Genomic DNA, 15,528 nt, shown 5'->3' on the forward strand with positions numbered 1-15,528 from the left:
TCCCTTGTTTAAATTTGAATCCATTACCCCATGTCTTATCACTACAGTCCCTGATGAAGAGTCCCACTCCAACATCCTTGTAGGCCCCCTTCAGATACTGGAAGGCTGCCACGAGGTCTTCATGCAGCCTTCTCTTCTCCAGGCTGAACAGCCCCAACTTTCTCAGCCTGCCTTCATACGGGAGGTGCTCTACAGCCCCCTGATCATCCTCGTGGCCCTCTGGACTTGCTCCAACAGTTCCGTCTCCTTCTTTGGACACTTCTAAAGCCTGGTAATTTTTCCAGCTCTGTTGGTAGAAGCTGGAAGGATAGTGGTGCCGTAAATCCCATGGAGGGTCAGTGAGTTCTGCCTGTACGGTCTCAGAGCATGCCACTCTGCAGCTGTAGCTCCAGGTGATGTAATTCAAGGAGGAGGCAAAATTGGGGAGAGATAAGGAGCGTGGGCTGACTCGTGCATGATGCCTAAGTTTAGCCAGATCTCCTTCTTCACCTTCAATTTCTTTGTTTTTTGTGAAAATCTGATCTCATCTGTCAAATTATTTATGGGAAAACTCTCTCTGCACTCCCACAATAAAGAATTTGGACCTCTTTAGTACAGCTGAAAACAAGAGGGTAGAAGTGGGTAGTTACTAGTTTAGCAAATTGTACCTGTCCCATCTTCATTCTTGACCTTTTTTGCCTTGAAATTACACTTTGTTTTGTAAGAGAAAGAGCTGTGTACAGGACTGGAATTTGTGTGCTTAAGCCAAGTTATTTTGGGTACTACAGGGTCTCATGGGTCACAATAAAATAGCAGAAAGATCATGTCTGTATATATGGACAGTGGTGGTATTATTTCTAAAAGAAATGGGACCCTAAGAGAAGGGGAAAGAGGTGAGGAAGGTGGTTGAGTACAGTGCCATATAAATGATTTTCTTGGATGTGTCCTGATTTTTTTGGATGTGTCTGAGTCTGCTGGAGGCCTCATAAAGGAAACATTTGATTTCAGTGAAGTCTACATTATGAAAAACACACATTGCCTGACATGTTAAAGCCTTTATTTATTGGAGAGCAGAGATAAGAGAATATTGATTATACAGTGGCTCCAATGTTTGCAGGTGACAGAATATGATTTTCGCATAATTTTCTCCTTTTGTTTCTGCAGTGCGAAAAGAAATCATTGGTTTTGATTGGTCACACTCAAATAGTGGCTTGGTTTTGTTGTTTTTCCTTTGAACTCTTAGAAACTGGATGACAGATTTAAATAGGTACAACTGTATTTAAAATTTAGAAGACATTCCCTCCGGACTTAGAACACAACTAATTTATAGCCCAAGATCTCATAAAAGTACAACAAAGATGTTGTTTCACACAGACAAGCAGACATGTGCCTATGAATTTAAATATTCTTCTGAAGAAATACACACCTTACAAGAGTGTATAATTCATCATAGTGTTTATCTTGAATGTGGCCAAGTGCATCCTTTTTATTTTTCAAACAGATCCAATACTGAATAGCTGAAATGAACTCTGACATATGGAGAGATTGCAAAATTCCAATATTTAGAGAAAAGATCATACTACATTATTAATGTTATTAATGTAAAAGAAAAAATACCTTTATTAATGTAGTAGTCTCAGAAGGCAGCATTGGAAAACATCTGTGATCTAAATGTTATTTGATCCAAACTACATCTTAAAAGTATTATAATTTAAACTGTGTACTCTTAGAATGGGAGATATTGCAAGAACCACTACCTGCTCTAAAATAAAAGATACTTCCCTTACCACTCTTTAAGTTTTACAGAAGCGTAACTTACTATTTTGCTTTTCAAGTTTTGATTCTTTATCACTGAGAAGATTTAATTACCTTAGCATATGTTCAGTTAAAATGACTTTTTATTGAGGTAAAATTCATATCTACTTGGTCACTTACCTAGCATTCACAAATGCTTTTCTTGAATGGAGTTCTCAGCAGCATAATTTTACCATGAGGTTATATTCAGTTCTTTCCATTTCCCCAGACAGATTTGTTACAAATCACTTCTTTCTGAAGATTATGTTGTATTTATCTTTGGGACTTTAGAGTGAGCAGAAGGTGCAACTGAAGGTTTTAATTCTCCTCTGACAGTGATGGACATCTTCCCTACCCAGTCCCTGGACAAATGCAGTAACAGAAGAGAAAGAACAAAGGGTTCTCTTTAAGGTTCAGAAACCAAAGTAACTATTGATTTAGTATTGTTTTCCCATTTTTATATTTTTAGTAAAGAACAGTAGAAAGGACATTAGCACTTCAGTTTGTTTCCACTAACTCATTTATCAGTTGGCTTGAAGTACTGCCTGGATGTGTGCAATGAAACTGAAGTCTTTCTGTATTGAACAGGAAGGTAAACACAGTAGAAACAAAAATATGAAAACCAGTACAACTTATTTAATGCAGTATATTTGCATTTAGATCTTAAATATTATTTCTGATAAAATTCTGAGCAAAATGTCTGATTTCTTGAACAGTTCAAGTTCCAAATGTTTTAGATGTCCACATTCCGATAATAATTGTGTTACTTACTTTGCTTGTTTCTGCACACACAGCTGCCTTTGAAATAATAGAAGGGTTCCAGAGGCCATGGTCTGCTCCACAGGAGCAGGGAGTGAGCAAGGATACCTCCTGTGTAGGAAGCAGTCAGCAGGAGGTCTGCTTTTGATCTATACCCCAACATTTGCAAAGGATAGGCATGCACTCAAGTATCCTGTTGTTGCAGGTCATAGAGCCTCTTCAGCTGTTGCAAGTCACTGGTTACGCTTGGGTCCTGTCTGATTCGTGCAGTGACAGGATCTGATCAGTGCAATGGGAGGAGAAGAACCTTTCCTAACTGCGGACCCTGTAGAGTCTGTGGTGGGAAGTTTGGCCATAGGTTAAGACAGGTTAAAGTAAACGAGAAATAAAAGCATTTATTTGTAATACGTAAAAATAGTAGCATAATCACATGTTTGTAAAACGTGGATGAAGAAATGGAAGACAATCTCTACTTAGTCTTCTTACACAAGCATGAATCTTTCTCTAAGTTCCATGGTAGCATTTTTGGTCTTGGGCTTTGTGAAATTCTGCACTGGCAAACTGCCTCTGCTAGAGAGAGCCTAACTGGGGTTGCACAGTAATTCACTTTCAGGCACCCCCTTTTTGAAGGATCCCTTTAATTCCAATTCCTTGAGATGCACTTGAATGTTTCTCTTGAGGGGAGCATATTATCTTTGGTATGTGATCTTTCTTTTCAGGACTTCTACAGTGTCAGCAGAAATTCATGGTCTTACTCCAAACCTCTCTTTACTATTTCTTTACTAAGAGCAGTTTTGCAATTCTTCATAATTAGCATAATGTTTATTTCTTTTCCTCAGATGCAGAAATGTTTTTTTCCACTTAAACTAGGAATTATGTCTTATGAACAACACCGTGCTTCAGTGAGCAACAGAACTCCTTTCCTCCAGTAAATCACTGGCATATCTATCACTGTCTTTACATTCAGTATTATTCTGAACATTAACAAGGCAAAGGAAACAAATGTTTAAGTAGGGTAAATGTTCATGGTTCATTGCTGGCTGTAATTACTGAGTTCGAGATCCTCAGGACAGTGGGAAGAGCGTGCAGCAAGCTCACTGCCCTGGACTTCAATAGAGCAGACTTAGGCCACTTCAGGAACCTGCTTAGTAAGGTTCCATGGGATATAGCCCTGGAGGGCACGGGGGGCAAGACTGTTGGTTGATGTTCAAGGATCACCTGCTACAAGCTCAGGTGTGCTGCATCCCAACTAGAAGGAAGTGCAGCAGGAGAGCCAGGAGAGCTCCTTGGATGGATAAGGAGCTGCTGAGGAAAATTCAAAGGAAAAAAGAGGCTTATAAAAGGTGGAAGCAAGGACAGGCGGCCTGGGAAAAATATAGGGATGTTGTCTGGGAAGCTGGGAACCAGGTTAGGAAAGCTAAGGCCCAGTTAGCATGAAACTTGGCTAGGGATGTGAAAGATAAGAGGAAGGGATTCTGTAGGTACATTGAAAATAAAAGACAGACTAGGGACAACATGGGTCCTCTCCAGAAGCTATCAAGAGAACTGGCTGCACAGGATTTGGGGAAGGCTGAGGTTCTGAATGACTTCTTTGCCTCAGTTTTCACTGGCAAATGCTCTGACCGCACCACCCAAGTCTTGGAAGGCAGATGCAGGGACTGTGAGAATGAAGACCTTGGGCCCACTGTAGGAGAGGATCTGGTTCGAGACCATCTTAAGAACCTGAATGTACAAAAGTCCATGGGACCTGATGAAATCCATCTACAGGTCCTGAAGGAGCTGGCAAATGAAGTTGCTAAACCAGTGTCCATCAATATTTAAAAAATCATGGCAGTCAGGTGAAGTTTCCAATGACTGGAAAAAGGGAAATATAACCCCCATTTTCAAGAAGGGGAAAATGGATGGCCTGGGGAATTACAAACCAGTCAGTCTCACCTCTGTGCCTGACAAAATCTTGGAGCAGATTCTCCTGGAAGGCATGCTAAGGCACATGAAAAACAATAAGGTGCTTGGTGACAGCCAGCATGGCTTCACTAAGGGGAAATCCTGCCTGACCAATTTGGTGGCCTTCTATGATGGGGCTACAGAGCTGATGGACAGGGGCAGAGCAGTTGATGTCATCTACCTGGACTTGTGCAAAGCGTTTGACACTGTCCCACACGACATCCTTCTCTCTAAATTGGAGAGACATCAATTTGATGGATGGACCACCTGATGGATAAAGAACTGGCTGGATGGCCTCACACAAAGAGTTGTGGTCAATGGCTCAATGTCCAGCTGGAGACCAGTAACAAGTGGTGTCCTGCAGGGGTCGATGTCTTGTTCAACATCTTTGTCGGTGTCATAGACAGTGGGATTGAGTGCGCCCTCAGCAAGTTTGCCGATGACACCAAGCTGTGTGGTTCAGTTGATACGCTGGAGGGAAGGGATGCCATCCAGAGGGACCTTGACACGCTTGTGAGGTGGGCTGATGCCAGCCTTATGAAGTTTAACCATGAAAAGTGCAAGGTCCTACACCTGGGTGGGAGCAATCCCAGGCACAGCTACAGGTTGGGCAGAGAAGAGATTCAGAGCGGCCCTGCGGAGAAGGACTTGGGGGTGTTGGTCAATAAGAAAATGAACATGAGCCGGCTTCAGTGTGTACTCGCAGCCCAGAAAGCCAACCGTATCCTGGGCTGCATCAAAAGGAGAGTGACCAGCAGGTCGAAGGAGGTGATCCTGCCCCTCTACTCTGCTCTTGTGAGACCTCACTTGGAGTACAGTTCTGGTGTCCTCAACATAAGAAGGACGTGGAGCTGTTGGAACAAGTCCAGAGAAGGGCCACGAGGATGATCAGGGGACTGGAGCACCTCCCGTATGAAGACAGGCTGAGAAAGTTGGGGCTGTTCAGCCTGGAGAAGAGAAGGCTACATGGAGAGCTCATAGCAGCCTTCCAGTACCTGAAGGGGGCTTATAAGGATGCTGGGGAGGGACTGTTTATTAGGGACTGTAGGACAAGGGGTAATGGGTTCAAACTTAAACAGGGGAAGTTTAGATTGGATATAGGGAGAAAGTTCTTTACTATAAGGGTGGTGAGGCACTGGAATGGGTTGCCCAGGGAGGTTGTGAATGCTCCATCCCTGGCAGTGTTCAAGGCCAGGTTTGGCAGAGCCTTAGGTGACATGGTTTAGTGTGAGGTGTCCCTGCCCATGGCGGGGGGATTGGAACTAGATGGTCTTAAGGCCGTTTCCAGCCCTAACTGTTCCATGATTTTATGATCTGTGTTGACCATCAGATCATTTCCAGTAGATTGCAGTTTGATAAGCAGCCTTCCTCTCTGGTTTTGTGCAGTTGTCCTTTGTCAAATTATATCCTAATTTTGTTCTGAACCTTTTTCGCTGTTGGCCATGGCCCTTTTGTTTTCCAGCATTTGACATACTGATGGCCCTTGCCACCTTCATATCATCTGTGAATGAAAGAAGCACCTCTCTTGTTCCAGTTTCCTAGAGAGTGGCTGAGCTATGGAATAGGACCAAACTAAGAACACATTGTGTGGAGCCTCTCTCCATATGCCTTTTTTCAGCAATGAATTATGAACAGTTTTCTCTGGGTTTTCTTTGTATGTTAGACTCTGTTGCTTAAGAATGTTCAGTAGCTTTTAAGGCATAGTGAAGTTAAGACATGTTTTGGTATATCCAGACATGCTATTTATAGTTTAGCTCTTGGTGTTTCTCCTAGCAGAGCCCTATTCCTCTGATCTTCCCGAGAGTAGCCTTTAAGTGTTGTATTGATTTGTATCTTACTCCGTCAGCTGTTAAACAGGGCTAGAAACACTTAGGTGTGTCCTTGCAGGAGCTTTACGAGCAATTCTTCTACAACAAATTAACTGAAATTATATGCTGTCATTTGTTCTTGTCACTTACAAAAAAAGTATGTTACGAGTGTAGTTGAGTGCCCCACACATTTTCTGCTCTGTTCTTATTTAGATGATGTGTATGTGATTATGTTGGTTCCCTCCACTTTTCTCTCAGCAAGGCTCCTTTCTCCACCTACAAATATGCTGTGCAGACAGAAGAGGTCTTCCTTTCGAGTAACAGGTTCTTGACAAATAACACCTTATGCAAACAACCTTGACTGCTGGGAGTGATAATAGTAAATACTGCTGAAGCGAGAGAGTTGTAAAAATGTATGGAGAAAATTGCAAATACAGTTACATGACAATTTGACCATAACTTGATCTCAGGAAATATATGTGATGATACAGTTAGAGAAAAATTACACTTTTCTCTTTATAGTAGTGTGCTAGGCAAATCTTGTCAAATAGTCACTGATAGCTTTTTATTCCTCATATGCAGCTAGAGTCTCTCTGAATGATTTACAGTTTGCTCAGAAGCCTTCTCCTATGTTAGAATTTGCTGCTTATCATTTGAGAGTTGAAACTTGACTTCCAGGAATTGTTCACTTTATTAGCTTTGGAGGGACAGAATGAGCTAGAAAATTGAGTTTGTGGCTGAAAATGTGGATGTTTTGAGTCCCAATGCTTTTATTATAGTCCATGTATAGTGAGCTGTTTTTATGAAGCTGTTACTGATGTATTCCAGAATGTTGTTTATTTGTCCCAAGAATGACTTTCATTCTGTGTATGACTCTAGAGTAATTCATCTCTTATAAAACCACCAAATTGTGTCCTATTTCACTCATTTTTGTATGTCTGAAATAGAATACCCTTTTCCAGTGTTTCAGTAATTCTTGCCTGTAGAAAACACATGGGAGCACACCAACCAAGAGTTGGGTGACTGAGAAGTGACCTATGTTTTACTGTTCCATGCTCTTTTTAAGGTGATTTCTGTAGTATAATAAACTTCTTATACTACATCTGGAATGATTAAAGAAGTGAGTGTGCTTGTAAAGGGAGCATAAAGGATCTGTTTTCTTTCAGATGTATTTTCTTTCTGTTCGCTTCTTGAATTCTTTCAGGTTTCAATTTAAGAGAACTGATACAACAGGTGGGGTGCGTTGCCTTAGAAGAGCTGGCTGAGCAGTCAGGTAAAGACTTTTGAAAGTTGCAGTGTGATGCCAGTCAGGGTTTTGGGACAGGAGAGGAAAAAAAATACTTTTCAAAGTTTGATAGACATGTGGAAGCTGTAGGTCTCATGAACTTTGAATACTCGGGCTGAAGCTTGGAGAAAAAGATGAAAGCTCCATCTGAGAAATATTATTTTTAGCCAGAAATTGTTCTTCAGAAAAAAGAACTGTTCTTCAGTACTGGTAACAGCCTTTTGCACCTCTTGGAAAAGATGTATGCAACTTTCAAGTATAACTTTCAGGCGAAATACCCTGACTTCTTAATTGAGACTAGACCTGCCATGTGCAGCATCCTTTTATGGCAGTTACTTAAGAACTTTGTACTTGTTCCTAAACACAGATCTGATAGATCTTTTTAACTCTTCAGAGGTGGCATATTTCTTGGTATCTAATATTTCAAACTTTAAATAGTCTGAGAAGTACTGATGGAAATAGAGAAAAATATTGGAATAAATCTTTTGTCTACCAAATAAAGTATTTTGTATTTTCACTCAAAAATTTTGCTCATGTTACCATCCTAGCTGAGCTTGTTGCCTTTTTTGCTCATCTTTTGAAATTTAGCATTGAAGTCAGTAATGCTTTAAAAAGCAGGTTTGCAGTCCTGAATCACTAGCCATTTGTTAATAATCTGACCAACAGCCTGCCTTTTTTTTCTTGTGGAGCATGACAGATGCTGGTGCGTCACTACTCATCTGGCAAGGTCCTGCTGTGGTACCCTGCATTAGAAGTGGTAAATGCTATATGCAAACTATTTGGCAATGTAAAAATAAGAAGTTCGCCGTAAATGCTATTGCTTAGCTACTTCTTATGTTCTGATTTTTTAGAAAAAAAAATTTATAAATATGCTATTAAGATCTCCTATCCTATTTAATATGCTTCTTAATTAGTATTTTTTTCATAGAATGAAAAATACACCTCATGCTTGTATATTTTTTTCCGTATTATTCTTCATACTTACTTATGAAACGCTGTGATTAAGGTAAGCACAATTTTGGTTGTTCTCATCTCTCTGGCTCAGATTACACTTTTATGAATCTCAGGATTGGCAAGGAGAAAAATGTCAATTTGGATGGGAAAAAATTGTTAATTAAATGCAGCAAGACTATCTGAAACTAATTTAGAATGTATAGTCTAAACCAGCTGCATTGCCAGGTAGTTTATTCTGCTTTTATAGGACGATAAGAATGTAAAAAAATGCCATGCTGGCCCAGAGCAGAGTGCCATCTAGTCCAGTATCCTCCTTCCAACAACCAGGGGTGTTCTTTAGAGTAGCATGTGAGCTTCAGCACCTCCTTGTACTGCTCAGCTCTGTAGTTGTTGTACTAAGGATGTTAGAGGGTATAGCCCTGCTTACTTCCTTTACTGTCTGTTCATGCATCTTTTGACCATCTGTTTGGACTGTTTTTGACCTGTGTTGTCTGTCTCCACAATCTCTTGTAACAGCAAATTCCAGAAGTTCACTACTGCTCTATAGTACTCTTAACCTCGTCTAAACAGATCTTCCGCTGATTTCAGCATGTTGCCTCTAGGTCTAGGTTTGGGGATTTAGGGAAAAACAATTCTGCATTCATACTGGCAATATGGACATGGGGTTCCTAAACCACAGCATGCAGTGTTCTTGCTGATTACATTTAGAAGTTAGATTTGCTGATCAGTTTGCTGGAGGAACAGCAATGCCACATCTATTGAAGTCTTACTATAAGACGTACATGACATATCTCTGTTATATTCATTTTGTTTTCTTGTAACACTGCTCTTTTGAAAGCCAGATAGCCTGAGTGTGATAGTGATGATCCATTGAGGATAATTTTATAATCGTGTCAAACTGCTGCAGCTTACCACTTAGAGGCTTACAGTTTGTTTCTCATAGACTTACAAAGACTGTTGGGTTCACTTGGGAACTGTAAGTACTCAACTCCTATAATGCCTTTTAAATGACAGCATCCATTTGAACAGGCAGAAATCCTATAACAAGCTAAGAGTGAAAAAAACAAAACTTAAAAAAGCCTGTTGGGCAGATTGCGGACAAGAACTACTTAAACCTCAAAACTTGATTTACTGAAGTCTAAGATCTTGGGCTGGTATAAATTAATTAGCATTAGTTGTTTCTATTGTATTTCTCCATGACAGGCTACATAAACATGTTTAGGCAGCTAATTTTACTTGCAATACTTTTTAAATCAGTAAGGCTAAATCAAATTGGGAGTGTATGACTTGAGATCAAGGGACTAATTTGCGAATTTGTTCAGGGTATTTCCATTTGTGTGTGGAAACAATAGGACATTGCTGTTGGTTGCTTATTTGGATGCTGTAGCATCAAAACAGAACAAGGAATTCTGCTGGTTTCTCTGAATATTTGCGTTAAGCTATAAACAAAATAATTTGTATAACTAATAGGCATAGTAAGTGATACTTACATGTATAGGAATGTTTGAGGAAGAAGAGGAGATCTGACTGGAAAGGCAGAAAGATGTTGTTCCAGGGAATAAAATTGCTGCAGAATTTTAGAATTTCAGTCAAATAATTGCCAAAAGGAGGACCATTAGATTTTCTCAGATGTGAGCTGTTGGATTGACCATGCCCATTTACCCTCTGTGTATACCTTTTAAGCCTTCAAATTTTTCTTTACTTCACAGCACTGATGGGATTCTGATGTTAAGGTATTGTCCATAGTCCCAGAGGCAGGAATGAAGAGTGCTCCTATGGGCTCCTATGGTGATTTTGCTGGCTTTCCTGAAGAAAGCAAAGTTGTACAGTGTCTCATTGAAGATGGTTTTTCATGGAAATGACTGCAGGTGTGTGTGTCAACTGGACATCCATGTTTCCAGTGCTGCACCTGGGGCTGGCTTTGCAGCTGGTACTGATAGGCAGCAGCATTGTATCAGTAGAAGTTAGAAGTTGGGTTTTAAACTAAGCACAATTTTTCTTTCCCCTGAGGAAACTTATTTTTCTGAAACTTCCAAAAGTGTTTTATTTTACTATGGAATTGTTGTTGAGGCAACTAACTTTCTTATTTATTTTTCTTTGTTGTCTGGCTTCCGAACCATCCTGTGTCTCTCACAAAGCAATATGGTTGAGCAATAAAATGTGTTTCCTTATTAAGTTGTTAACTTGTGATGGAAACAATTGCATGGCCTACAGAGGACACCACTGAAGCATTTCTGCATTTTTTTTACACTTTTTTTTTTTTTTCTCATATTTTAAACTTCCTCCAGAAGTTGGGGAGCATTTTATTTTTTTTTAGCTGTGAAAACAAAAAAGGAATCCAGCAAAGGTTTGAACAGTTGGAATTAATACTGATAATGTGAAGAATCGTCTGAAAAAGGGACTTAAAGAGGGGTCTAAGAAAAGATAATTAATGTTTTAGTGCATTTTTAATCTAGCATCATTACCAAATGTAAGCTTTATTGGTGGTAATCATACCTGCAATATCTGTCTGTCGCTATTGTCTACTTCCTTTTTTTTCAGCTGTTTGCATATTCTTTCTGCAAACTGCTGTTCAGTTGTTTTTCAAACAGAAGTGGCTGCATGTCATTAATTTTATTAAGGCCTGTAGCTTTTCAGGCGTGTCATGGTGATTAAGAAATGCAAACTTTTGTCTGAGTTGAGAAATCTTATTGAAAATTCTTCTTTTGTTTTTCTGAAACTGATGAAACTTTCCCTGGCTACTGCCAGAAGAAATCTGAAGAGCTGGTTTTTGCCCTCCTACATAACAGTTCTGCACTTTTAGCACCTCTGCAGCTCTCTTTTACCCATAGGATCATTGAATTAATGCAGTTGTCCAGGCGAGTTTCTTGTATCACCAATTACCTCTCAAGTCTAATTTGGCAAATATTTCAAGAACATAGTGTAGTAGTGGCTGCCAGATAACTGTAATGTTCATTGATTGCTTCGGGAGAAATTGGAGAGAACATACAGAGTTAATTACGAAAAAGTTTCAGCTGGGGATTGGAAGCTTTCTGATATCAGAGCAGTGTGGTTCCTGCAGAGCCTTCTAGTAGGAATAATATTGCCAAAAAACACTGTTGCTTTTAAGATGAAGTGTGATAAAACTTCAGAAAGCAATGCTTCAACACATTGCCTGTTTTTGCAGGGAGATGATTTTTTTTTTTGGCCGGGAGATGCCTTCTAGTTCAGTTTTCCAGTTCTGCCACTGACCTGCCAAAACACTTTCCAGTTCACCTTCACTGTATCTGTTTTGCTTTCTGGAATCTCTTCAGAGTGATGTGTTTGAATGTGTGTGGAGAGCCACACTGGTGCCTTGGTCTTGATTGGGCTGCTATTCAGTAATGTAGTAATTACCAAGTGTGGCATTATTTCTTTACCCATGGTGTGTTCTCCTATGTCTGAAGTCCACTCTAATTAACTTTATTTGCAGAGGATTTATAGTACTTTGTCTGCAGCTCTCTTACTTTCAGTTGTTGCATCTCCTCTTTGAATGAGGTCATCTGCTCAAAGGCTTCTCTTCTCACTGAGCTGTGACTCAGTCTTTCCATGCCTCCTGTACTTCATTTTCTCAAGGGAAAGGATTTTAGTCTGTATGGAACATCAACTCCTTCATCAGCTTTGACTTACCTTGGCTAAATCTAGATTTAATCTTCCACCTAAATCCTTTCTCTCTTTCTTTCTTCTTCTGCTCTTGTTCATGTCCAGAAATCAGCTGCCAGGCTGTATGTTGCCCCTTCCTGTTCTTCATGCTTCTAAGCTGAGACTAGCTTTCCCTCTTTCCCTTTCATAAAATTTTAAGAAAGCTCAGAAAACTAAATTAAAGAGCCAAAATAACCTGACTGTGTCAAGGTAAGTGTGTGTGCAGTGCAGCCCCCACAATGCTATCCTAGGAGGGTGGCTGATGGCCTGTGTGATTCTTTCAGCTCCGCTTTGTGTCTGCAGCAGGACAGCAGGACTCCAGACAGCTTTGTAAATGCTGCAGGGGGCTCCATCAGCATTAGCATGGATTATACAGACACTGTTAAATCTCTGCCATAAGGAAAGGGGGAAACTTCAGAATAGTTGAATGGGAAAAGTTGGGAATTAGCTCTGAGGAAGGGAGGTGCTAAAACTAGGGACAGTTTTGTGAATGATGGAGGGCTTATTTATGGGAGAGTATTTCCATCCACAGAGAAAACCTGACCTGTGGTGCTAGGACACATACTGCCTGGGGACAGGGAAAAGGGGCTGGTGGAAAGTTGATCTTTCCAAGTTGGCTATTAGTCTGCTGTGCGTTTTCATAATGGACCGTGGGATGTAGTAAAATCAGGTCGTTTGGGCATTTGTGACCTATGTCAAAAATGTTGCTATGCCAACTTACGATTTTGAATTAACTTTATGGGTTTTGTTTGTTTGTTTGTTTTCTAGGAAAGGAAGTTGTGTTCTTGAATGCTAGCTTTATTTATTTATTTAGGATTTAATTGCTTGTCAAATTTGACTTGTAGCAACACCTGCTATGTTAATGCCAATGTTGTACTTGCATAGAGTGAGCATCTATACAGATTTTGCACAATCTTATCAGTGAAGAGGGAAAATGATAGTACAAATAAACTGATGCAGGAAAATTATGATTTCAGTAGGAAAGGGGAAATCTGGCATATGTGAAGTTCTGACTTTAGAATTAGACTTTTATTTGGCAATGGTTTGGATTGAATGAGTGGAAATAATAAATTTTGCTGTCAGCAAATTCTCAGGATCAGCAAATTCTGTAATTTGTGGTGTTTCTTACTTTGCTGCAGGTTCATATAATTACATCTTAGAATACTGAATTTTCTTCTCTTCTGAACTCGGTACATCAGGAAAAAAAACCCATCTTTAAAGCTGCAAACTGAGAGCTTTTTGTGAACAGCAGGATAACTTCTCCCTTTGGATTCAAGTGTAACGTACTAGAGTGCCTGGTATTTGTGAATTACCTCTATATGGAATATCAACAGCACTGCGGAAATGATTTAGTTTTACCCAAAGGTTTAAAAATCAAAGGCCAGAAAACATTTTCATCTTTACATTGTTCTGAAAATCCATTTCAATGTCAGAAATGGCCTCCTGCTTGGTATAATAGGTCTTAAAAAGGGAATTAAAGTTTATGGAGCATATGCAAATCTTCATGTGGCACAGCTGGTAGGAATAACCTGCATGAGAACATCCAGGGAAGCGTTTTATGCTGTGGCTGGGAAACCTAGGGCTTTTAGATACAGGGCAAGAGAAGCACTGTGTCATCAGTGATCATACAGACCACTGGTTCATTCAACACTGACTTAATCATAGAATCGTAGAATAGTTAGGGTTGAAACAGGTTGAAAATCACTTAATTTGATCTTTTTAAAAAAATAGTTTTCTTTGCTGCTTGCCTGGTTGATTATGCTGAGGAAATAAGTGTTGCTGTTTGTTGCTAGTCTAGGGCCCTAAGAATGCACACCTATTTCAATACTGTTAGGACAGGGTACCAAAGACACCATCTCTCTGGTACTCTCAGGTGTCAGTGCTGAGGCTGCTGGTTGATCCGACAGCGGTGGTGAGGAGCAGTGGGAGGTAGGCAGTCAGAGAGACCTGGTGGGAAGCTACTGGTATCTAACAGTACAGTTCACATTATTTACCCGGAAGTGTCAACAGGCAGCTCTGTCCTAGTAAGGGATAGATCAGCTGTGAGCTCTGTGGTTTGTGGACCATATTTTCTATAGCGTGCCTGATGTTATGCTCCCTTGGCTTGGGTTTAGAGTCTTTACTGGGGACTGTGGTGTGACCACTACTAGCAAGGCAAGGGGATACAACAGTGCTTACTGGGTTTGCTGCTTGGCCATGGGGCATACCACCTCTCTGCTGTTCTCCCTGCGCTGCTGAGATGAGGAACTTAGATTGTTTCGCTTAAGCCAACCCTGCTTTTTAGTCATGGTCTTAGCTGAGGTTACTGTACCAACAGTTCCTCCTGCTTTCAAAGCACAGATACCTGAGTCACTTCACAGTCAAGTTCTCAACTGCTGCAGTTTAGAGCATATGGTTGAAGGTAAATTGTTGCCAGTTTTGGTTTGCTTAAAGGCACTGCATCATGAACCATGGCAGTTTAGGAAATGAGTGATGATCAGTTTAGATGTCCAGGCAGGATCAACAGCTGGGATCAGTATCTTCATCAGCTGTCTCATCCCTGATCATCAAGCGAGTCTCTGGGTATCTAAAACTGAGTTAAGCGAATATCTCCCAGTGTGTTCACAGTACACAGAACCAACAGGTCACACCAGCTCTACAGCACTTAAGCATTGGTTCTTCATGTCTTGTATTTTCAGATCTAAGTACCTTTTTTTTAATGAATCATTATTTAATAAACCTATGCTGGTTTATCATAATTGCATCTGTAAACCCATTTCTAATGGCTAAACACATGTATTTCAACAGTCTCTTCCCTAAGGACACATTAGTCAGCATGATCTCAAACTGATATGTAGACAATTATTTTTCTCCAAACTCATAAGGCAGTGTAAAAAATGTATGATGTTGCTTTAACAAGGCCCACTGAGATTTGGGATTATTTATCTAAGACCTTATTAAAGACAAAAACTTTTCTATGTTTAGCCATGCAGAGCAAAGCAGCTCTTCAGACAGTCCAGTGCACTTAAATAATGAAGAACATAGAACTTAAATCAGGGGGAGAAGTATGAAGGATCTTTCCTCTGTATCCCTTTACTGCAAAGCCAAAGTTACTATTAACCACTAACATAAAAAGAAAAATGGAATGACAGCATCTCTTGAATTTTAAGGCCATTTCACTATGCTAGGACCCAGCAGTGGAAAACTTTTTATCATTGCTAGAAGGAAACGACTTGTGACACTGAGGAAAGAAAAACAACTAGAAGATGAAAAAGATCTGCTTCATTCCCTGGGAGGAGGATTAATTATCCTGTACAATTAATCTGATTTCTTAACCTCACTCTTCAGCACCCAAATCTCTATTCT

General features: G+C 40.1%; 1 protein-coding gene across 4 annotated transcripts in view; it reads left to right on the top strand.

Moving 5' to 3' along the window:
* UBE3D (ubiquitin protein ligase E3D) overlaps positions 1 to 15,528 on the top strand; it is an 85,403-nt gene that overhangs the window by 22,732 nt on the left and 47,143 nt on the right. The window contains exon 9 of one of the 4 annotated variants that reach the window (XM_065681360.1): positions 13,323 to 13,752. The exons of the other annotated variants lie outside the window; for them this stretch is intronic. Coding sequence (XP_065537432.1) covers positions 13,323 to 13,332 — 10 coding nt within the window. The 3' untranslated portion in view covers positions 13,333 to 13,752. Of the gene's footprint in view, positions 1 to 13,322; positions 13,753 to 15,528 lie in introns of those variants that run through there. 4 annotated transcript variants of the gene reach the window in all.

This window comes from Lathamus discolor, chromosome 5 (genome assembly GCF_037157495.1).
Source record: "Lathamus discolor isolate bLatDis1 chromosome 5, bLatDis1.hap1, whole genome shotgun sequence".
NCBI lineage: Eukaryota > Metazoa > Chordata > Aves > Psittaciformes > Psittacidae > Lathamus > Lathamus discolor.